Genomic DNA, 25,084 nt, shown 5'->3' on the forward strand with positions numbered 1-25,084 from the left:
CCTGCCGACAACTTGGTCAGTCGGTTGCCGACTGCTTTTGCAATGGCATGAGTGTTTTCACTTTGTCGATTCCACATTTTTGTTAGCTTTTTACCGTCGGTATGAGGCATTCCTGTTTCCCAAATTGTCCAACGATTTGATTTGCTATTTGGCCAATTAGCCGTTTGTTACGTACCTTGTACAAGTGTATGGTCAAGTGTCGAGCGGAAGACGGTAAAGCTGCAAACTCAAACTGCTCTCCCCAAAAGAGGTTCTCACGCCGCGCCTTGCTCGTGGTTCGTGCACACAGGGCGTCATCCACACACACCTCACAGAAGTAGCGGCGTTTCGGTGGAAGGTCTCTCGCTTCGATCACCCACACCCGAAGGGAATTCTCCACACGCCGAGTGTTGTCCTGTCAGGCGGCCGGTGGAATTGGACAAAAAGGTCATGGCTTGGAACATCCTTCGGAGCAATCCACACCGTTGCAATCTTTGCATGTTTACCTGTGCAGCTTAAATTTGGGTATAACTCGAAAAATGATATCAAAGATGAAGAAGTCCTGAATCCATTTTGTATAAAGCATCCTCGACTGCAACCGCTTTAAGTCACCGAGGTTGCCGATTCCAAATGGCCCACCTGCCAACTCAGAATGCTAAACGCCAATCGGAAAAAGAAGATCGTGTACAGACCGTGAGAATCAAACATGTCCACATGGAAATTCTTAAACTTGGCGACTTTATGCTCGGTGGCGTGAGCAATATTTCGAGGTATGCACTGTGGGTTTATCGATAGTGGTCTTTGTGGATTCAATCATTTTGTTCACCTCTCCGTTGTTATTATTCGATAAATTGATAAGCAATTGTCGGATATACATATCACCAGCAATGAGCCTCATTTTATGCGACGTTTCATTAAAAACACAGAACCCAGAGCCGTACACACTTTGTCTTGGTCCCTCCTGTTTGCCTGCAAGGCAGTGGAGCGACAGGGACGCAGTGGGAAGCCGGCTGCAGGTGGAGACGAGGGAGAGGTTTGTGGACGTCTCGCCTGATGGCTCGGCTCCAATTACTGTGCGCTGCCTGAATTATTGATGTCGTTTACATGCAGCACGCTCAAGACAAGGCCAAAATGGATGCTTGGCCAATTTTGCTGCCTGGTTGGATGATGTGTCCAAGTTACGGAATTTAAACTTTCTGAACACTTGTCGTGAAACACAATGAGCGACATTCCAAGATGTGTCAAAGCAACGACTACGGCAAGAATTGCACAAGAAAAACATATTATATCCCACCCGAACAATAATAGGAGGCCAACTTTCAAGTAAGGCTGTGCTGGTACACTGGAGGATTTTTTCCCCACGATTTTCCGGATTTTACGTGAATTCCCCCCGTTTTACAAAAATACACGAGACACGACATATCCAGAAAACATTACCACGTGAAAACGGATTGCTTATGGGAGTTCAATAGAATTGGAGATGAGCATAAAGCATTTAAAGTGCTTGGTAGTGAAAGTAAAATGATGGATTTAAAATAAGGTGAGGAACATCAAAGATGGGGGAGACATCCCCGATGGCTCGAACGCCATCGCTTCTTCAGTCGGACACAATTGGTGAGCATATGTCGCAGACAAACATACTGACGATGGGAGGTAAACGGTAGATTGACACCGGCATGGCGTAAAACTCAGGCTATTGTGCCATAAGAAACAGCCAATGGAGGCAGCTTGCTTTGCCAATAAATCTCCAGCATTACCCGAGCGTAAAGTAGGCAGCTGCTTGGATTTCATGAGGGCCCACCATTGGAATCGATACATGAACAAACAACAATATCTTGAGGAGCAAATGAGTCTTCTGATGGTTTGACAAGGGATTTGATACCATTCATTCATCGTAGAGGGCATATTTCAATGAAGGTTTGTTTGGTGACGAGGAAGTGCAGCTGCACACTTGTAGTTCCAAACCCAATGCAGGTCGTCGTTGAAGGATTTTGATTCAATTTATTCGGAGAAAGTTCCTTATTAGTGCAGCTCATAGATGCATCGTCATCACGAAAAATTAACTCTGGCCAGTGTGGCATGCAAATATGGATGCTGTGCCACTAAAATACAACGCCAACACATGTCACGATGACAAAGAGCTTGGTTCCTTCACAGACATTTATAAGGGGCTAAATCATCGGTGACCTTCCACACCGTAAAGGTCATTCGCCGCTTGTGATATTGAAAAATACAGCTCCTCGGGACATCTACGGACACTCATCACAGCACACCTTCGGAGTTGAGGTCGAACCCCGATGTATATTTCACACACGGAGACACACACACACACACACACACACACACACACACACACACACACACACACACACACACACACACACACACACACACACACACACACACACACACACACACAGACATGTCAGGTCCACATCCTACAACCTTCATTTCCACAATGCCACCAGCGTTTTGCCTTTATGTGCTTTCCTGTTGTTATTGCCAACATGGCTCCAATCTGTAACTGTGCAGCCTGAGGACATCAACTCAGTTTTAGACTGTACGGGTCAATGTTGCTGTCCCTCACAGACAGAAGCGCTTGTTTAATTGTGGTAGCATTCGCAAAGCTGTATCTGAGATGCATTAAAAGACAAATAACCAGTTATAAAAACCACTGGTAACTCTTATTCATCTGGAAAGATTTTTTTTTAAAGTATAGTGCTTTTACACAGAGTTTGTAGGTCATTAAAGAGATGTACAGGGGAGGGGAGGGTGGGTCAATTGAGATGGTGATGAGTCACCATTTTGAAGGAATGGAGAAGGTAACGGCATTGGACAAAGACAAGGAAGCAAATCAATATACAAGTGAAAAAAAACCACAAAGGAATAGATGAAAGTATACAGCTCCGATTTGAGCAGGATTAACAAGAGAAAAGATACCAGATGAGCAGGTGCTGATGGCGATGACAGAAGGAGTGATGGCCATATTTTGAGCAGTCAACGTGTAACAGGCCTTTCACAATAATGTTAATCAACCATGAGCTTTCAACAAAATTGTGAATGGTGTTGAAATGCTCAAAGAATGTCGAAAGTTACCTTTCATCGACTTTATCGTAGATTCTCAAGGAGCACAACATATATTTAAGCTATGGGCACAAATGTGAACGCTAATCCATTGATACCAGACACACGTGGATGCACGTCAGTCATATTACCCATTCAGATAACATTCAGAAAGTCACGTTACCATTTTAACACGAATATCTCCAACTTTTTTTTTTTTTTTGCAATACAAGATCGAGTGAAAGAGCTAACATTAATCACACAAAAAGGCAACCAACACATAACACACAAAATAAGGGGAGCGGACCACAAGATGGGGAGAAAGGGGGAACGACACAAACACAACATTTGAGAGCAAGGACATCGAGAGAAATGTGGGAGGGGGAGGGCTTGGGGAGAGGTGGGAGAGGTATAAAACACATCAACACTGCAAGGACTTCCAGGAAAGAAGTTGGAATTTCAATAAAAGTGCATCTGGGGTGAATTAGTGGGGGTAGAAAAGATCAAGGTTTTGCATGGGGAAGTTTTTATGATGGTTTTAGAAGATTTTAGAAAATCCTCTCTATCTCTTTGCTGATGACTCCACTCTCTGCCACTCTATTCCTCATCCATCAGATCGGCAGTCTGCAGCCTCCTCACTCTCTGGACACATGGACAAAATCACAGACTGGTTAAACAGGTGGAACATGTCTTTCAATCCTGACAAATCTCTCACTCTTACAATGTCTCTCCGAAAAGACCAACTGGACAACCTCACTTCTGCCATCTGGTCTCACTATCTGCCATCTGGTCTCACTATCTGCCATGATCTTTCCTGGGAAAACCACATTTCCAAGCTGGCCTCCAAAGCCAGTCGCCGACTGGGCATCCTCCGTCATGCAAAGTCTTTCCTTGGCACACCTGAGCTCCTCATCACATGCAAGGCTTTCATCCGCAGCTCAATAGAATACTCAAATGGAATACAGCTCAAATGAATACGCCAGCTCTCTCTGTGCTCTGTCCTCCAAATATTCCTTCAGGTCGCACAAGATCTGCCAGCAACCGTCTTATGGTTAAATTGCCAAAATCAAGACTCTCTGCTCACCTTCTCTTTCATTCCTCTTTACTCCCACTTCTGGAACAAACTCCCCCACTCTCTTCAATCCCACTCCTCCCTCCAGGTCTTTAAAATAGCTGTTCACCACCATCTCTTATCTTCCCCCGTCCAAAACCTTGATCTTTTATACCCCCCCCCCCCACCCCACCCCCGACCCCTTCCCATGCCTCCCTCCCACAAATCTCCCGATGTCCCTGTTCTCTGCTGTTGTGCTTGTGCGCTTCCCTCTCCCTCCTCATCGTGTCTCCCGCTCCCTTTATTGTATGTTTTGTGTCCGGTTTTTTTGTTTGTTTTTTTGTGATTGATGTTAGCTCTTACACGAGCCTTGATCTTGGATACAAAAACAAAATAATAATAATAATAATCAGTTCATCTTTGCATCATAATATATACTTATACCAAGTTTGGGCAAAATCCCATCGACGGTTCACAAGTTAGAACAGCAACAGATGTTTTCCTTAATGTGACCTCTGACCTCTTCATCCAAAAATGTAATCAGTTCACGTTTACATCATTGTAATACCTGTACCAAGTTTGATTTAAATCCCATCAGCTGTTCTCAAGTTATCATATTTTTACCTGACATGACCTCTGAACTTTGATCTGTTGATGCCACAAGCCAATCAGTTCATGTTTGTATCATAAACACGAATACCAGTGTTTGTTCAAAATCCCGTTACTGGTTCACGAGTTGGCGCAGCAACATAATTTTTACTTAACATGACCTGTGACCTTTGACGTCTTGATCCTGAAATTAAACAGTTAATCTTTACATCATTATACATACCTGTGCCAAGTTTGAATTAGATAGCTTCAGTCATTCTCAAGTTATAGACCTATCCCAGACTTTAACCTTTGACCTCTTGACGCCAAAATCAAATAATTTCATCTTTGCATCATAATACATTGTTGCATAAACTTTGGGCAGAATGACATCACTGGTTCACAAGTTATTGCGGTAACAGGATTTTTACCAAACATGACCTCTGACCTTTCACCCCGTGACCCCAAAATCTAATCAGTTAATCTTTACATCATTATACATACCTGCACCAAGTTTGACTAAGATCCCTTCAGCAGTTCTCAAGTTATCGCAGTAATGAAAGCCTATCACGGACGGACGGACGGACAACCTGAAACCATAATGCCTCCCGCGACTTCGATAACGGAGGCACAAAAAGTAAATCTAATGTCTTGCTTACCACCACCTCCGGCAGCTCGTACTCTTCAAAATCAGGTCTGCAATAACGACCATCACTGGAAGTGCTCTCATCGTCTTCACCATGACGGAGAGAAGATCCTGGAAAGAAGAAGCAAAATGGACATGAAACAGATATTGTGACAGAAAAAGATCAATGGACAGAATATCACGAAGTTCAGGTGTGTGTGCATTGTGGAAATAAGACATCAATTTCATAAATTAGTCTTCGTCTTCTTCTTTGCCAGCCAGGTGTTCACATACCATATCCCCTAGTAAGAGATCAAGGGCTCAGAACATGCAGAATTGGCCCAAGTCCTTGAGCAACTGTTTGGCTAGGCCTGACATCATCGTCGTGGATAAAGGCAGGAATTTGGAATTTGTCCAGAGTGCCAGTGATAGCTCCACTACTCTTGGTGAAGGTCACCATGTGATCTTTAACGCTCACCACCTCATGCCGGCACACGGGATACCCAGTTTAAGCACCATCTCACGTCATCCATCCTCATGACCATGATCTATATGAACCGCATTAACCCTTCCCAACCCAAACCAATCACTTGCTTCCTTTCAGCGTTTCCTCCACCTCAATGATCACGTCGTTTTACATTTTCATTGAAATTGATTTGCACTCTCACCATCATCTGGTACCGTCTACGATTCAGAGGTTGCTTCTTCAGGAACACCATTCAAATGTCTATCCAGCAGCTCGATCTTTAACTTCCTCATCTATTCCATCATCTTGTCTGTCCATTTTAATCCTTGCCTTCCTCCTCTTCCATCAACATTTCCAATCAGTATTGTTTTGTATTGGTTGAGGTGATTCTCAGCGTGGCCAAATATTACACATTGGGTCCCTCTGAACGATAGTTACACCTGTGACCGAGTGAAGCTGCTAAAACACTGCCATGGCATGACTGGAGAATCAAAACAAAAAGTTTGGAGCATTCACGGGAAAGATTGCTGTGATGAGAGGACGTTGTTTGCGTCACTGTCGTGAGGAACAAGCAGCCACCACCGGCAAATTGGAAAATAAAGAAAACAACAACAAAACATTTTCAGGTCTCTCTTCTTGGACTTGTAAATAAGTGTATATTTTGTGAAAAGATAAATTCTCAAAACTCACCAGGAAGCAGCTCTTCATCAACAGAACCATTCGACACTTTATGCTCCGCATTCCTGCAGAAAACAGATTTTGTAAAGCTGTCGTTAAATAAATGTCACAAATAAGAAACAATAGCAGAATAAAAATGCCGTCAGGCAGGAGAAAATCAGCTGCATCGGTTCTTTGTGTTTTCTACATTCAGACAGAAAACACCACCACTACACTGTGCTACCCTACCAAGTATCTTCATACCTGATATCTCTACTAACCTTCACTCTTTCATTCCTCTTTTCTCTTGCCTCTGGAACAAACTCCCCCACTCCCTTCAATCCCACTCCTCCCTCCAGGTCTTCAAAACAGCTGTTCACCACCATCTCTTATCTTCCCCCATCCAAAACCTTGATCTTTTCTGCCCCCGCTAATTCACCCCAGATCTACTTTTTTTGAAATTCCAACTTCTTTCCTAGAAGTCCTTGCAGTGTCCATATGGTTAATACCTCTCCCACAGCACTCTCCTTCCCACAGATCTCTCAATGTCCCTGCTCTCAAATGTTGTGTTTGTGTCCTTCCCCCTCTCTCCCCATCTTGTCTGCCGCTCCCCTTATTATATGTTTTATGTGTCAGTTTGACTTTTTGTGTGATTGTTAGCTCTTTCACGAGCCTCGATCTTGAATAAAAAATAATAATAAAAAAAGGAATTGAAGACAATATTTATCTGCTGGGTTTAGAGTAAAGAAAGTTAATAGAATTTTAGAATGTAAATAAAGTCATTGTTAAAAGACCTATATTGATGTTAATACAAAAAGGAGAACGGAAGCAAAAACATATTTTCAGAAGGACTTTTACATATTAATCAATAATGCTGTATTTGGAAAAACTATGGAAAATGTTAGGAATGGACAAAACATAAGACTTGTTACATACCGGAAACAGGCATCTAAATTAATTAATAAACCAAGTTTTCAAAGGTTGGAGGTGTTTTCAGAGAACTTATTGTGCTTTTCATTTGAATAAAGAGAGCATTGAAATGGATAAACCTATTTATATGGGAACATCAATTATTGACTTGTCAAAGTTGTTAATGTATCACTACTTTTACAACAACTTAAAGAGGAGATATGTGGATGATATTAATCTACTTTTATGGATACAGAGTTTTATTTTGAAAATCAATACGGAAGATATTTATGAGGATATGTCTCAGGATGTTGATATTATGATACAAGCAATTATAAATCAGATAACAAACTATTCTCGACAAAGAATAAAAAGGTTATTGGAAAGTTTAAAGATGAATTGGGTGGAAAGATAATGAGTGAATTTGTAGGATTGAGAGCAAAGGCTTATGCTTATAAATATATTGATAATAATATTGACAAGTCAGGAGACGACGATGGTTCACGAGCGAGCGGTATTCAATGACAAAGGACGGACTATAAGCGAAACAGGCCCGGACTGGGGGGGGTCGGGGGCCCACGTGGCAGGTGTCGGCCCCTGGATTGCGGTGTACATGCCTATTTACAAAGGGCCGCAATGCGCTGCATGCGCAGGCCTTTAAGAGCCAGCTGTACGTAATTGTGTCGGGTTTTGGCCTGGAAATGTCAAAACGAAGGTTCCTGACCTTGAAATGATAGAATATAATGTATAATCAGTTATGACGTTAGTTAGCTACACAATACCAAAAATTGGGTTCGATTCTGACAACTTTGAAAATTTGACCTTTGTGACCTTCAAAGGTCAAAGGTCGAAGATTCTGAAATTTGTTGGAAAACTTGTATTTCATGATGTATGTGATAATATAAAAACATGTATGACATTTCACCCTATCAGGAAGCGAAGAATGTAATAAAACCATCAAAAATCGACTTTTCTAAATTTTGTGACCTTGTGACCTTGACCTTGGGGCGAAAATGAAAAATCGAGCTCCGTGGGGCTAGACACGTGACATTGGCCTAACCAAATATCGAAACCCCTGTCAGATTCCACCAACTCCCTCGGAGAAGATGTAGCTTGAAATCGGTTACCCCCGAAAAAGACATCTTTTTCGGGCATGGCTCCGCCCACAATGGCGCAATACGCCCACTCTCGGCATGACAACTAGATCATGATATCGACCTCCCACCCAAATTTCATCAAGATCGGATGATATCATCGGGTAGTTATGCTGCGGACAGACAGACACACAGACACACACCCATGACGAATATAGTGGTCACTCTGTTTGACAACTCGTGAACCAAAAATAGTGATAAAAAGTTAAAGGGGGAAAAGAAAAATGTAATCAAAGAAACAATAAACTTTGAACATTATTACAAATGTTTAACCTTTGAGAAAGAAGAGTACAGAAAAATGAATACAATAAGAAGTTATAAACATCAATTATTTTCAGAGGAGGTAAATAAGAAGGTATTGGGGGCTTTTGATGAGAGGTTTATTTTAGACAATGGAATTGACAGCCTCCCTAATGGTTATAAGTGTTAAGATAAGTATAAGTGTTAAGATAAGTATAAGTGTTGAGATAAACATGAGTTAAGATATTTAAAAGATAAGTATGAGTGTTAAGATATAAATATGAATTAGTTTAAAAAGGAAATGGGGGTGGGGGGGGGGGTTAACGGGCTCCCCCCACCTTTTGTAGTGGCATACAAATGGTATAACCAGCAATAACCAAACCACAGAATGGAGAAAATCACATCCTTGGTATAAAAATGGAAAACGTACAACTCAGGGGGTTCTCAGACAAGAGCAACAAGAGAGGTTTATCATTTCATCTCTGCCTAACAAAGATACTTAAACCAAGAACCAAGTTCAAACATACTGTCACGTCCGTGGCCAGCCTTGGACCAGAGCAGTCTTGACCTTGGCCTTGGACCAGAGCAGTCTTGACCTTGGCCTTGGACCAGAGCAGTCTTGACCTTGGCCTTGGACCAGAGCAGTCTTGACCTTGGCCTTGGACCAGAGCAGTCTTGACCTTGGCCTTGGACCGGACCAGAGCAGTCTTGACCTTGGCCTTGGACCGGACCAAACCAGCCGACCAGTTAACTCCGAGGTGTATTTCGAAACTTGGCGGGATTATCGTTGGCGCGCGCGGGAAACGTTAAAGGCCTAATCTAGTCAGACGGTCTCCACGGGATTTTATTCCTCGACCCACAAAGGAGGAAACGAATACGACACAAAAGTGAAATGCAACAATAATGAATTTATTAAAATAAACAGGAAACGTTTATAAACGTTTTAGCTCTTTCAAGAGCCTCCATATTGTATAAAAATAAATAAAATAAAAAAGGCAAAATTAATGTTGAGGTTAAAAATAACCTATTATTCCTAATTTGAGATGTCTGCACTATTAAGATACACGAAACAGACAACGGGATGATTGAAGAAAATAAAAATAAAATGCACCCTTCGACGTGGCACTGAGCTCCGGTGTCGACGAGTACTTCGTTGGGATCGGTCGCTGAGACGACCACACGTCAAAACGCCCGAACAATGGCGCTGGTCGATGGCGCAGCGCACCGAGCAGTGCAGCAGGCGGCCAACGTTCCCCCGCTCCATCAACTTGGCAAAGGCTCCACAAAGCCACGAATGCTCTCTTTTTAGCGCACACGAGGAGAGCGACCGTCGACCACAAAGCGAGCATCAGAGAACTATAAACTGCTTCTTCTTCCTCCTCCTCCACGATCCACGACCAACGCGACCGCAGCACCAGTTCGAGAGACAGCGACAGGAACAGGAAGGGACGCATACGCATCCTCCTTTTCCCCTTGCTGACGTCACTCCCTGACCAATCCTGACATCCCATTACATCATCCCATGGCTCCTCAACCAGTCACGAATCTCGGGGCGTGGTTTCTCCGTCTCGAGTCAGAGAGGTGGGTGGAGTCCAGCCATCCTTCGGGAATCGGGAATGTTTGGCTGGGTGGGGTTCCCTTGCCGATCGGAATGTCCGGTATACTGTCGGCTATTATGGTTGTTGTAATGGCGGCCCTTTTTGATGAAATAAAAACGAAGGGAACGACAACGGCACTCAGAAGAGAGCAAACCTCCGCCTGGTTGGCCATATCACTCAATGGTGATGAATCACTTAAACATAATACGAGCCGGATCGGGATCTTCACCAAAATTGAATTGATTCTTCCTGATCGCACACACAACCTGTCCAACAAGTTTCGTCCAAATCCATCCATAACTTTTTGAGATATCCTGCTATATATTCTTTTTGGCCCGATCTCCCAATGCAGTGGTGAAGAATCACTTTAAAAATTCGAGTAGCCGGATCCGAATCCTGATCTTAACCAAAATCTAACATTTCGTCCTTGTCACATACAGTACATTCAGAAAGTATTCAGACCCCTTCACTTTTTTCACATTTTGTTATGTTGCAGCCTTATGCTGAAATCGTTTAAATTCATTTTTTCCCTCATCAATCTGCACTCAATACCCCATAATGACAAAGAGATAACAGGATTTTAGAAAGTTTTGCAAATTTATTAAAAAGAAAAAACTGAAATATCACATTTACATAAGTATTCAGACCCTTTGCTTTGACACTTGAAATTTAGCTCAGGTGCCTCCCATTTCTCTTGATCATCTTTGAGATGTTTCTTCACCTCGATTGGAGTCCACCTGTGGTAAATTTAATTGATTGGACATGATTTGGAAAGGCACACACCTGTCTATATAAGGTCTCACAGCTGACAATGCATGTCAGAGCAAAAACCAAGCCATGAGGTGGAAGGAACTGCCTGCAGAGCTCAGAGACAGGATTGTGTCGAGGCACAGATCTGAGGAAACCTACAAAAAAAAATTCTGCTGCATTGAAGGTTCCCAAGAGCACAGTGGCCTCCACAATTCTTAAATAGAAGAAGTTTGGAACAACCAGGACTCTTTCTAGAGCTGGCCGTCCGGCCAAACTGAGCAATCGGGGGAGAAGGGCCTTGGTAAGGGAGGTGACCAAGAACCCGATGGTCACTCTGGCTGAGCTCCAGAGATCCTGTGTAGAGATGGGAGAAACTTCCAGAAGGACAACCATCACTTCAACACTCCACCGATCTGGGCTTAATGGCAGAGTGGCCAGAGGGAAGCCTCTCCTCAGTGAAAGACACATGAAAGCCCACTTGGAGTTTGCAAAAGAGCACCTAAAGGACTCTCAGACTGCGAGAAACATGATTCTGTGGTCTGATGAAATCAAGATTGAACTGTTTGGCTTCCGCCTAGCCACTCTGCCATAAAGCCCAGATCGGTGGAGTGTTGCAGTGATGGTTGTCCTTCTGGAAGTTTCTCCCATCTCCACACAGGATCTCTGGAGCTCAGCAAGAGTGACCTTCGGGTTCTTGATCACCTCTGTTACCAAGGCCCTTCTCCCCCGACTGCTCAGTTTGGCCGGGCGGCCAGCTCTAGAAAGAGTCCTGGTTGTTCCAAACTTCTTCCAATTAAGAATTATGGAGGCCGCTGTGCTCCTGGGAACGTTCAATGCAGCAGAATTTTTTTTTGTAGGCTTCCGCAGATCTGTGCCTCGACACAATCCTGTCTCTGAGCTCTGCAGGCAGTTACTTCGACCTCATGGCTTGGTTTTTGCTCTGATATGCATTGTCAGCTGTGAGACCTTATATAGACAGGTGTGTGCCTTTCCAAATCATGTCCAATCAATTAAATTTACCACAGGTGGACTCCAATCAAGGTGTAGAAACATCTCAAAGATGATCAAGAGAAATGGGAGGCACCTGAGCTAAATTTCAAGTGTCAGCAAAGGGTATGAATACTTATGTCAATGTGATATTTCAGTTTTTTCTTTTTAATAAATTTGCAAAACTTTATAAAATCCTGTTTTCTATTTGTCATTATGGGGTATCGAGTGTAGATTGATGAGGGTAAAAATGAATTTTAACAATTTCAGCATAAGGCTGCAACATAACAAAATGTGAAAAACGTGAAGGGGTCTGAATACTTTCTGGTTGCACTGTATGCTACATCTCTGCTAAATTTCGTCTGAATCCGTCCACAACTTTTTGAGATATTTTGTTCACAGATAAACGGAAAGACAAACAGACAGGGGTAAAAACATAACCTCCATCCACCTTTGGCAGCGGAGGTAAAAATCGCAGGATGCAATACATACTGGGAATTATTAATGTTGTGCCCTTTCTGACGAACATAAAACACCACCGTCTGTGTGGTGACACGTAAACACTCTTAACCTGAACATTTACCCTGCTTATGTACATTGAAGTTCTGCATCTTCGCGTCACAAGGTCCATGTTAATTAATACATTCCTACCTTTCCGATGAGATTCATCCTTAACCCCACAAACATAACAATATTAATTGTCAATATACTCGATGGTGATGAGTTCAAAAAGAAAATTCAGTTATTCCCTAAAATAGAACAAACAAACATTTGTTGGCTCTCTGTGTGAGTTTAAAGGAAATATGGGGGTCCATTGAGAAGTTAACCTTTGTTGATGGCTTCGATGGGGAAGGGAGAAATAGACAAATTATTTGAGGGATATGGGGTTTTGGCCAAATAGTTTTTCAATTCGAAATTTAGACAGTGTGATACGGGAAAAAATTAAATTTGGGTGTAAGGGGTGAGCGGCAGGGTGGGGAGGGGAAAGGAGAGGGGGCGCTTGTCGTAGGAAAATGTTGGTTTTGAGATAAGCGCCAAAATGGTAAAATGAGTGCAGCGAGTGAGCTATTTTGGTGATTGTCCCAAAACCAACATTTTCCTACTACTCACACCACCTCAACACCCAACACCTTCTCAAAGATAAGTACATGAACTGATTAATTCAATTCATGTGGCGTTAATTGAGAGAAAGCATTATGGGAGAAATGGCTTCCTCAAAGTTCCTTGTATTGGTTGACAGTATTGGTGGTATCTTTCGAATATAATATTGTACAAAGCACTTGGTGCGTCCTTTGTTATGGTTCAAATATTTGCAAACGAAGATTAATATTTTGATACATCTAGTTTAAGTGGTATTCAGTGTGTCACGTGTATCAATAAAAAGCTGAATGCCTCAACTCTGTGTTTACCTCAAAATATTGTCCCAAACCCATCTCTCTCTGTACCCACCTTACCCAGTCGTTCTCTCCTGACAAGGTGGAAAAGTTTCTGTCAAACCGAGACTCTGATTCTGCAACTGGACGAGACGGCATCAGCCTGCGGGACTTAAAATCCTGATCTGCCACTCTTTCACACCCTCTCTCTGTTCTCTTCACCCTCTCTTTTGCTCAAGGTCATTTGCCAGCATCAGCTTGGAAATCAGCCAACATCACCGCTTCACTTTTTTTTTTTTTTTGTATACAAGATCGAGGCTCGTGAAAGAGCTAACATTAATCACACAAAGAGTCAAACCGACACACAAAACACAAAAAACAAGGGGAGCGGCAGACAAGGTGAGGAGAGAGGGGGAAGGACACATACAAAACATTTGAGAGCAGGGACATCGGGAGGACTTGGGGGGAGGTGGGAGAGGTATAAAACATATGAACACTGCAAGGAATCTGGGGCGAATTAGCGGGAGTAGAAAAGATCAAGGTTTTGGATGGGGGAAGATAAGAGATGGTGGTGAACAGCTGTTTTAAAGACCTGGAGGGAGGAGTGGGATTGAAGGGAGTGGGGGAGTTTGTTCCAGAGGCGGGAGGAAAGGGGAATGAAAGAGTGAAGGTGAGCAGCGAGCCTCTATTTTGGCAGTTTAACCATAAGAGTGTTGCAGGCAGATCTTGTGCGACCTGAAGGAATATTGGGGGGACAGAGCACAGAGAGAGCTGGGGGAGCAAGGCCGGAGAGGAGTCGGTAGAAGACAGAAAGACCACCAACCTGCCTGCGGTGAGTGAGCGAAAGGCCCTCGGAGTTAACTTCATTGCAGGAGATTCCAATGATTCTGAAAGCTTTGGCCTCAACAGCATGAAGCCGAGCTGGGTGTGAGACAGGAGCACCAGCCCAGAGGGAAGAACAGTATTCCATTGAGCTGCGGATGAAAGCCTTGTATGTGGTGAGGAGCTCAGGTGTGCCAAGGAAGGACTTCGCACGACGGAGGATGCCCAGTCGGCGAATGGCTTTGGAGGCCAGCTTGGAAATGTGGTTTTCCCAAGAAAGATCATGGCAGATAATGAGACCCAAAAGCTTGAGCGACAGAACTTCTTGGACAGGATTGTTGAGAAAGTAGATGGGAGGGTTTTCCAGTCGGTCCTTTCGGAGAGACATTGTAAGAGTGTGAGATTTGTCAGGATTGAAAGACATGTTCCACTTTTTGACCAGTCTGTGATTTTGTCCAGGTCTGCAGACAGTGAGGAGGCTGCAGACTGCCGATCTGAGGGATGAGGAATGAGCGGCAGATAGTGGAGTCATCAGCAGAGAGATAGAGAGGATTTTCCAGAGAGTCGGAGAGATCATTGATGAAGACCAGAAATAGCACAGGGGCCAAAACACTACCTTGGGGAACTCCAGCCAGAACAGGAAGGGGAGATGAGAGAAATCCATTCAGGGCCACACGTTGCCTACGACCAGAGAGGAAGTCAGCAAGCCATGAGTGGAGACTTCCATGGATACCATAGGAGGAGAGTTTGGTGAGCAGAGCTGGGCGCCAGACCGTATCGAAGGCACATGATATGTCAAGTGAGACAGCTCTGATTTCCTGTTTGGCATTGAGGACCTCCATCCATTGTTGAGACAGCAGAAGCAACATGTCCAGAGTAGAATGACCTGGTCTGAATCCAAATTGATGATCGGAGATCAAGCCATTGCAGAAGAGGAAGGATTTGATATCCGAAGTAATGATGGATTCCATGACTTTGCTGATAATTGGAAGCAGGCTGATCGGTCTGTAGTTGCAAGGATCTGTTTTTGCACCTTTTTGTGGAAAGCGGTAATGTTTGCTGATTTCCAAGATGCTGGCAGATGACCTTGAGCAAAAGAGAGGGTGAAAAGAACAGAGAGAGAGGGTGAGATAGAGTGGCAGAGCAGGATTTTAGGACCCGTGGGCTGATGCCGTCTGGTCCAGTTGCAGAATCAGAGTCGAGGTTTGATAAAAACTTCTCCACATTGTCAGGAGAGAAGGACACAGAGTCCAGGAGCAGTTGGGTTCGACTGGGAAAGGTGGGAACGGAGAGAGGCATTCGGCTTTGTCACGTGCGGAGTCAACTGTGTAGCCATTTGAGGTCTGGGAACAAACACCAGAAACGGATTTGACCAGACGCCACCAGGATTTGGAGGAAGGAGACAGGTTTGAGAGTTCAATCTTGAGAGTGGAGAGATAGTGCTTCCTGGCACTCCTGAGGTTAGACACACACTTGTTTCGAGCTTCGTGGAAGGAACTGACATTGCCTTCAGTTGGATTTGCCTTCCAAGAGGCAAAGGCAAGTTGTTTCAGGGCAACTGCCTCACCACAACTTCCAGTGTACCATGGACGGGAGGAAGGGTAAGACAACTGAAGACGAGATGTGATAAATCTGTGCATGAGAGAGAGCAGTTTGCTTTGGAAGAATTCCCAGGAAGAATTGATGTCAGAGGCAGTAGAGATGGGAGACCAGTCCAGATGATTGATGGCTGCTTGCAGACCGTGCCAGTCGGCCTGAGTGAAATGCCAGACTCATCGGTGCTGAGGGGGCTCTCTGAGAATGGCCAGAGAGATGTCCACTTTAACAAGCACATAATCAGAAGAACCGATTGGAGCAGAAGAAGAGCAGCAGACATTTGCAGGGAAGTTAGTCATAACCAAGTCCAGAAGAGAAGATACTCCATTGACTGAGATCCGGGTCGGGAAATTGACAGATTGTGTCAGTCCAAATGAGTCGCAGAAGTCCTTTGCTGAGGTGCCATGGCTGGTGAGAGATGAACCCACACCCAGCCAGCTGGCATGATGACAGTTTACGTCGCCACATATGAGAAAGAGAGAGTTTGGATGAGTTGATAGAAGTTGGTCCATGTTGTCCGACAGCGAAATGTAAATGGAGTCATCACTGTTTGGAGGACGGTACAGAACACATATGAACAAAAGGTGGGAGCAGAGAGGAAGCCATAGCCACAGGTACTCCTGGGGGTGGGGTCGAAAGAGGGCAGTGCAGGGAGAGTGAGGAAGATAATTTTTGATAAAGATAGCCACCCCACCACCAGGTCAAGGTAAGGCAGACATAAGAAAGGTGCGAAAACAGATCCTTGCAACTACAGACCAATCAGCCTGCACTCAATTATCAGCATAGTCATGGAATCCATCATTGCTTCGGATATCAAATCCTTCCTCTTCTCCAATGGCTTGATCTCTGATCATCAATTTGGATTCAGACCAGGTCACTCTACTCTAGACGTGCTGCTTCTGCTGTCTCAACAATGGATGGAGGTCCTCAATGCCAAACAGGAAATTAGAGCTGTCTCCCTTGACATATCACGTGCCTTCGATACGGTCTGGCACCCCGCTCTGCTTACCAAACTCTCCTCCTATGGTATCCATTGAAACCTCCACGCATGGCTTGCAAACTTCCTTTCTGGTCGCAGTCAACGTGTGGCCCTGAATGGAATTCTCTCATCTCCTCTTCCTGTTCAGGCTGGAGTTCCCAAAGGCAGTGTTCTGGTCCCTGTGCTGTTTTCTGGTCTTCATCAATGACCTCTCCGACTCTCTGGGAAATTATCTCTTTCTATTTGCTGATGACTCCACTCTCTGCCGCTCCATACCTCATCCCTCAGATCGGAAGTCTGCAGCCTCGTCAATCTCTGCAGACCTGGACAAAATCACAGACTGGTCAAACAAGTGGAACACGTCTTTCAATCCTGACAAATCTCACACTCTCACTATGTCTCTCCAAAAAGACCATCAGGACAACCCTCCCATCTACTTTCTGAACAATCCTCTCAAAGAAGTTCTGTCACTCAAGCTTTTGGGTCTCACTATCTGCCATGATCTTTCCTGGGAAAACCACATTTCCAAGCTGGCCTCCAAAGCCAGTTGCCAACAGGGAATCCTCCGTCGTGCAAAGTCCTTCCTTGGCACACCTGAGCTCCTCCCCACATAAAAGGCTTTCATCCGTAGATCAATGGAACACTGCTCTCCCCTCTGGGCTGGTGTTCCTGCCTCACACCTGGCTCGGCTTCACACTGTTGAAACCAAAGCTTTCAGAATCATTAGAATCTCCCACGATGAAGCCAACTCCGAGGGCCTTTCACTCGCTCACGACAGGCAAGTAGGTGGTCTTTCTGTCTTCTTCAGACTCCTCTCCGGCCTTGCTCCCCCAGATGTCTGTGCTCTGTCCCCACAAATATTCCTTCAGGTCGCACAAGATCTGTTAGCATCCCTCTCTGGTGAAACTGCCATAAATAAAGACTCTCTGCTCACCTTCACTCTTTCATTCCTCTTTTCTCCCACCTCTGCAACAAACTCCCTCACTCTCTTCAGTCCCATTCCTCCCTCCAGGTCTTTAAAACAGCTGTTCACCACCAGTGTACATTTGTTTCATACCTCTCCCACCCCCTCCCCTTCCCCTGCCCCCCCTCCCACAGATCTCCCGATGTCCCTGTTCTCTACTGTTGTACTTGTGTGCTTCCCTCTCTCTCCCCATCTTGTCTCCCACTCCTTTTATTTTATGTTTTATGTGTCCATTTATGTTTCTTTGTGATTAATGTTGGCTCTTACACGAGCCTCGATCTTGTATACAAAATGATAATAATAATAATAATAATAATAATAATAATAATAATAATAATTCACATCCCTCTCTTCAGATCAAGTATCTCCTGATGCTTCTCATTTGCACTTCTCGATAGACATTCATGTCACTTTTAACTTTCTCTTCTTCGTCAGATACCTCTCCCTTATTTTGGAGTCTTGCTGTGGGAACAGTTGTAGCAGTGGGAACAGGTGTAGGTCAAGATTTTCACGAATCGCTTGACCAATCAACCTCGACTTGGACAAAATCACAGACTGGGCAAACAAGTGGAACATGTCCTTCAATCCTGACAAATCTCACACTCTTACGATGTCTCTCCGAAAAGACCGACTGGACAACCCTCCCATCCACTTTCTGAATAATCCTCTCCAAGAAGTTCCGTCACTCAAGCTTTTGGGGCTCACTATCTGCCATGATCTTTCCTGGGAAAACCACATTTCAAATCTGGCCTCCAAAGCCAGTCGCCGCCTGGGCATCCTCAGTCGTGCGAAGTCCTTCCTTCGCACACCTGAGCTCCTCACCACATACAAGGCTTTCATCCGCAGCTCAATGGAATACTGCTCTCCCCTCTGGGCTGGTGCTCCTGCCTCACACCTAGCTCGTCTTCACGCTGTTGAAACCAAAGCGTTCAGAATCATTGGAATCTCCCGCGATGAAGCTAACTCCAAGGGCCTTTCACTCACTCACCGCAGGCAGGTTGGTGGTCTTTCCGTCTTCTACCGACTCCTCTCTGGCCTTGCCCCCCCCCCAGCTCTCTCTGGGCTCTGTCCCCCAAATATTCCTGCAGGTCGCACAAGATCTGCCTGCAACCCTCTTATGGTTAAACTGCCAAAATCAAGACACTCTGCTCACCTTCACTCCTTCTTTCCTCTTTTCTCCCGCCTCTGGAACAAACTCCCTCACTCTCTTCAATCCCACTCCACCCTCCAGGTCTTTAAAACAGCTGTTCACCACCATCTCTTATCTTCCCCCATCCAAAACCTTGATCTTTTCTACCCCTGCTAATTTCACCCCAAATCCACTTTTTTTAAATACCAACTTCTGTCCTGGAAGTCCTTGGTGTCCTTGTGTTTTATGCTTCTCCCACCCCCCGCACCCCCCTTCCCACGCCTCCTCCCCCCAAGGCCTTCCCTCCCACACATCTCCCTGCTCTCAAATGTAATGTTTGTGTGCTTCCCCTTCTCTCCCCATCTTGTCTTCCGCTCCCTCTTTTTATATATCTTGTTTGTCTGGTTGATTTGTTTGTGAAATAAATGTTAGCTCTTTCACGAGCTTCGATTCAGTATACAAAAAAAAAAAAAAAAAAAAAATATCGTTTTGTTGACTGGCAGGAATTTATCATTTGTTCAGGGTACTGGCAATAATTTGTCAACTCTTTACAAGAGACATGCCAGCTCAGTTTAAACAACTCAGTGGAATCCTTCAGCCCTGAAACTTCCAAACAATGGTACAGAAAATATTTCAAGAGCAAAATGTGATGGAGATACGACAGGGAGAGCTTGAATTTCCTGAAAGGAATACCATTTCCATTGCGCGCAAGTTTCATGTCGGGACATTCCAAAGGGATATTTTCTCATACTTACACGTCATGTGCAATGTCACCACCGCACTTGTTCTTTTTATGTGTTGTAAACTTTTGCCTAGGTTGAAAAAGATTGAAATGTTAGCTTCTTGTACATTTGTTGTGGTGGATATAGTCAAAAAGAAGTTAAAAAAGTCAAGAGGAGGAAAACAAAATTATTTACTTCAGACGCTTCCAACAGCTCATTTTCTTCGTCTTCGATGACGAAGACGTGTTAATCTTTGGTTCCCTGCAAAAGAACAGATCTCTTCATCCAAAACCGAGTTCAAATGTGCTAAACCGGTGAATAATCAATAAATGAATGAATTCAAATAAATAAATATGTAATAATGGTAATAAATAATAATAAATGGTAATAATGCTCCTAATCTATATACAGACTTGGCATTTAATATGGAATATATATATATTTTTTCTTAACTTGAGTTTACTTTCTGAACTCAGTATATCAATCTGGTGAGTTTATTTTACCCTTCGGTGATGTCTTTGCTGAAAGAACCATGTCACCGATTGTCTTTCGCAGCAAGAAGTCAATAACAAGATTATATCACAGGTGGCGTGACAAAATGTAAGGACAGGTACATTTGACGATTGGCTTCACAATCGGGTATATATGGGTTATTGCGTTCTGTATTAGTGGAAAACAACTACTGCACGTCTACAAAAGTTATTGCCGCTTCCTCTGGAGATGGTCCGTCAACTTGACAATGCTGTTTGTCATGGAGTGGTGGCTTTACGAAATTCTGGCATGAAACAGCGTGCTATTGCTCGGCAGTATGGCATCACTCAAGGTCAGGTGTCAAAGATCCTGAAACGAAATGCTCAGAGGGATGTCCCTACTCCAATACCGAGGCCAGGACGTCCACGCAGAACCACAAAGAGATGATCGCCAGCTGCACCGGTTAGTCTGCAATGGCCGTGGCCAAGTCAGCTAATCGGCTTCGGGCTGAGTGGCAGCAACTGACAAATGTGCCTGTATCCAGAAGGCTAGTCAACCAACGACTGGTTCAAGCAGGCTATCGTGCCAGGCGTCCCCTGAGAAAGCCACACCTGACCAGACAACACAGCCAGCACCGATTGCAGTGGGCCAGAGAGCACCGTCAATGGCAGCCAGGAAACTGGAATTCACGTGACCTTCAGTGACGAGTCTAGATTTCTGGTCTTTCGTCAAGATGGCCGTGTCCGAGTGCGGAGACAAGTGCATGAAGCCCACAACGAAGATTGTATAGTGCCAAGAGTCCAAGCTGGAGGTGGTGGGGTGACCATTTGGGCTGCTTTTCATGCAGGGGGCAAAACTGACCTGGTTGTTCTGAATGGAAACCTGAACCAGTTCAAGTACAGGGTCATTCTGGAAGAAACATTGCTTCCATTTGCTCGTGCAGCCTTTCGAGGAGACTTTGTCTTCCAAGATGACAATGCACGGCCTCATCGTGCTCGCATGATCCAACACTTTCTTGCTGACCGTGGTGTAGAGCATATGGAGTGGCCTGCCATGTCCCCAGATATGAATCCGATAGAGAACTTGTGGGCAGAATTAACGCGTCAAATCGACAACTTGGACCAGCAGCCTACCTCTGTGCGTGAATTGCAGCAGACTATTGTCACTGCATGGCAAGCGATTCCTGTCCAAACCTTGGCAAATCTCGTGAACAGCATGCCTCGACGTGTACGTGCTCTCCTGAATGCTCGTGGGGGTTACACGAAGTACTGAACTGTAATTTTACTGTCCGTAATCCCAGTCATAATTTCGCTTTTGTTTTTGTTGAATTTTTTTTTGGCTAATGTGCAAAATAAAGAGATACTTCTGGAAAACGTACAGAAGTTTAACACAGTACAGTACTGTCCGTGAATTGAGTTCGATATCAGTTTACATCACTTTCAAGGATCAATTTATTTGTTTCGAAATGTCAAATGTGGTTTTTGTTTCTTTTAAAGGTCACATTAACAAAATCTAGAATAATTTCAACATAATTCCAATGAACTTTTGGTTCTAAGTCATCTTGAAAAGTATGTTCACCCCCACAAAAAAAATATTCCATATTAAATGCCAAGTCTGTATATAAACGTGAGTTGTCTGTGTGTGTGTGTGTGTGTGTCCGCGTATTATTCAGAGATGGCTGAACGCATTTTCATCAAACTTTCATCAGTGAGTGCCTGGGAGTGTTTTAGGCAAAAAAAAAATTGAAAAAATAAAGTTCGTTTTTTTGGAGTTAACAAAAATAAAATAATTTTTTTTTTTAAACATCGCTCGATAGTGCTGAAGCCTTTTAAAATGAATGAGAGTTATATACAAGTACACATTCGCATCAATAAATACAAAACAATTACCAGACATTTGAATACAAATAAATCAAACAATTCCGGAAGTGTACGAATGAGTATTAGTACGTAATTAGTATTAGTAATTCATTAGTACGGCTTCTTCTTCTTCCTGATCGGCATCACACTCAACTAAGAAACGTGAGCCACTCCCCTTCCCCCAATCCTCTTCCTCCACCCCTTCCCTTCCTCTCCTCCCCTCCCCTTTAAGATATAAATACTCTGTAAAAGAGCTTCCAATTCTGACTGCTCCCCTTCCTTCCCCCCTCCTTCCCCTTCCCCTCCCCCACTCCTCCCCCGCCCAGCAACGCCGGGTACTTCTGCTGGTATGTAATAATGGTGAATAATGGTAATAAATGTGTGAATCTGTATCACATACATTCTTCATTTCAACAACTGACATAATAATGTCCCCTCCAGAAACATCATGTAAAATAAAACAATTTGGGCAACGGTGTATAAAAGAGAACAAAAAAACCCCACAATTTTGGCAAGATGGGCGGACAGACGAGAGAATGTGCAATCAATGCGTTTCAGATTTGGAAAAGACCTCGCAGAGTAACATCCAACACAAGATGAGCCTGGAGTTCAGATATTTCCAAAGTGATTGCTTCTTCAGGTTACCGTCCTCGTACCAGGGGAAAGGGAGATGCGTTGTGATTGTGGTTTGAGCCTTTCCCATTGTTCTCTTCCTCATGCCCAAACCTTCATTTTCCTTAAATCCTCTTTCCCAAACCTTCATTTTCCTTCAGTATTCTTCCCAAACCTTCATTTTTCCTCTTTTTATTCGAACCTCATTTCCAAACTCGTATTTACCGACACCTGTACTTGAACTGACCGCCATTTTCAAGCACCCATTCTCAAACCGTTATTTCCTGACACCCGGATTTGAAACCCCCTTCTCAAACACACCTTCTCAAATCACATCACCTCACCATTCTTTCCACCTCCTCACGTCTGGGTAACGCAAAAGCTCCTCACATTCTGGTAACTGTTTTTCGCTCCTCATTTCCTGGTAACGCAAAAGGCGCCACACACGGTGCTCCCCAAACTGCCGAGCAGAACAGGCAATGACCTCATCCCGGTAAGACTGACATCTTGCATGGCTTTCGCACACGCACCGCACAACCTTACATTTTTCAGCGCATACACCTCAGGGCTCACCTGTTGTGGAGCAACATTGAACGACACAAGACCTCCAATATTTGTCAGCGCTAAACACCCACGATACACTCCACGACAGCACACCTCTCGCTTGCACCACTCGTCTTCCTGCATTGACACCTCGTTGAGCCCGACGGCGCCAAGCCTATTTACATGAGGGTGAGGAATGGGTCGCCAACACGCCCCCGACCTCTTACTTTATGTCCCCTTTTCTGTCTAATTTCCCAGGATGAACGTGGAACCTATCTGTATTTTGTTTAAAGCCAGTTGTACAAGGGGTTTCGTTGAATGCTCGGGATAGGACTGTTTCTCATGTGACACTGCATTCTCTTGTAAATACGTGCCTGTTTCATGCTAGATTTGTTGTTTCCAAACCTGCTTGATTGTCTCTTTCCTTCATTGGTTAGACGTAGCAAACAATAAATAGAAGGGAGGTTGTACCCCACTGATTCACCACGCAAGTCTAGCCGGAATCCCGCCTACGGTTTTGCTCGGCCTTATGTAATAAAAAGATAAAGGTGGGAGCCGAGAGCATAGTCCGATCTGATGTAACTAGTTCGTCACCGGGAAAGTAAAGTGAAAGTTGGCCGCAGGGACTCTGCCAGATTTTAATCACCTTAGACGGCGTCCGTGGTTGCTTCGCAACCCGTCGGGTCGCGGATTTATCCACGACTCATTGGTTTCAGGATCCAACGTCAGGAAGCAGGTCCGAGAGAGGCCACTAGTTACCAGGTGATGTACCCATAACATATGCTTGTTCATCGCCAGGTGATATTTCTGCAGCTCCTCCACCACCTTCTCATATCCATAAACTCCAACACCACCTCAACACCATCTCAGTGATAAGTACATGAACTGATCAATTTAATTAATACGGTGTTCATCGAGAGCAGGCATTACGGGAGAAATGGCCTCCTCAAAGTCCCTTGTATTGGTTGACAGTATTGCTGGTATTATTCTGATATAATATTGCGCAAAGCAGTTGTTGCGTTCTTCGTTGTTAATCAAATATTTGCAATCGAATATTAATATTTTGATACGTCTGGTTTAAGTGGTATTCCGTGTATCACATCCGTCTCCTCAGATCAGGTACCTCATGACGCTTCTCATTTGCACTTCTCGATAGACATTCGTATCCCCACCTTACACTTTCTCTTCTTCATCAGATACCTCTCCCTTATTTTGGAGTCTGGCTGTGGGAACAGTTGTGGCAGTGGGAACAGGTGTAGCACAAGGTTTTCACGAATCGGTTGACCAATCGTTTTGTTGACTGGCAGGAATTCATCATTTGTTCAGGGTACCGGCAATAATTTGTGAACTCTTTACAAGAGACATGCCAACCCGGTTAAACTACAACTGCACTCAGTAGAGAGCATCCCTCCGCCAGTTACGTTTTGTATCCCACCGATGGGCCGGATCTGGATTCGGACCTGAACCAAAATCTAATCGCCTTTTTTGTCACCCAACGAACTCATCCCCCATGTTTCGTCATCACTCGTCTATAACTTTTTTTAAACATCATGTTTTATATCGCTTTTCACCCGATCTCTCAATGGTGAAGAATCACTTGATAATCAAATAATTGTCAAATCCAAATCCACATTCAGATCTTCACCAAAATCAAATCGATTCGTCCTCGTCACACACACAACCGGTCCATCAGGTTTCGTCCAAATCCGTCCATAACGTTTTGAGATATCGTGCGATGTATCGGTTTTCGCTCCATCACTCAATGGTGAAGAATCACATCAAAAATTATACGATCTGGATTCGAATCTTCACCCAAATTGAATCGATTCTTCCTCGTCACAAACACAAACTGTCCACAAAGTTTATTCCAAATCCGTCCATAACTTAACATAACAAAAAAATTCTAGTAGCCGGATCCGAATCCGGATCTTCAGCAAAATCTCATCA

The 25,084-nt window shown here is 44.1% G+C and overlaps 1 protein-coding gene across 1 annotated transcript in view; it reads right to left on the reverse strand.

Annotated features, from left to right (window-relative positions):
• The window catches only part of LOC144890812 (disabled homolog 2-interacting protein-like), a gene marked incomplete at its 3' end in the record, with an annotated part of 129,530 nt that overhangs the window by 22,534 nt on the left and 81,912 nt on the right, over positions 1-25,084 (reverse strand). Inside the window, exons 6-9 of the mRNA XM_078772652.1 lie at positions 6,463-6,515; positions 5,341-5,438; positions 619-756; positions 176-394 (exon numbers count right to left, since the gene is read on the reverse strand). Coding sequence (XP_078628778.1) covers positions 176-394; positions 619-756; positions 5,341-5,438; positions 6,463-6,515 — 508 coding nt within the window. The remainder of the gene's footprint in view (positions 1-175; positions 395-618; positions 757-5,340; positions 5,439-6,462; positions 6,516-25,084) is intronic.

The sequence above is a fragment of the Myxine glutinosa genome, chromosome 2 (genome assembly GCF_964187855.1).
Source record: "Myxine glutinosa chromosome 2, kmMyxGlut1.1, whole genome shotgun sequence".
In the NCBI taxonomy this organism is placed as follows: domain Eukaryota; kingdom Metazoa; phylum Chordata; class Myxini; order Myxiniformes; family Myxinidae; genus Myxine; species Myxine glutinosa.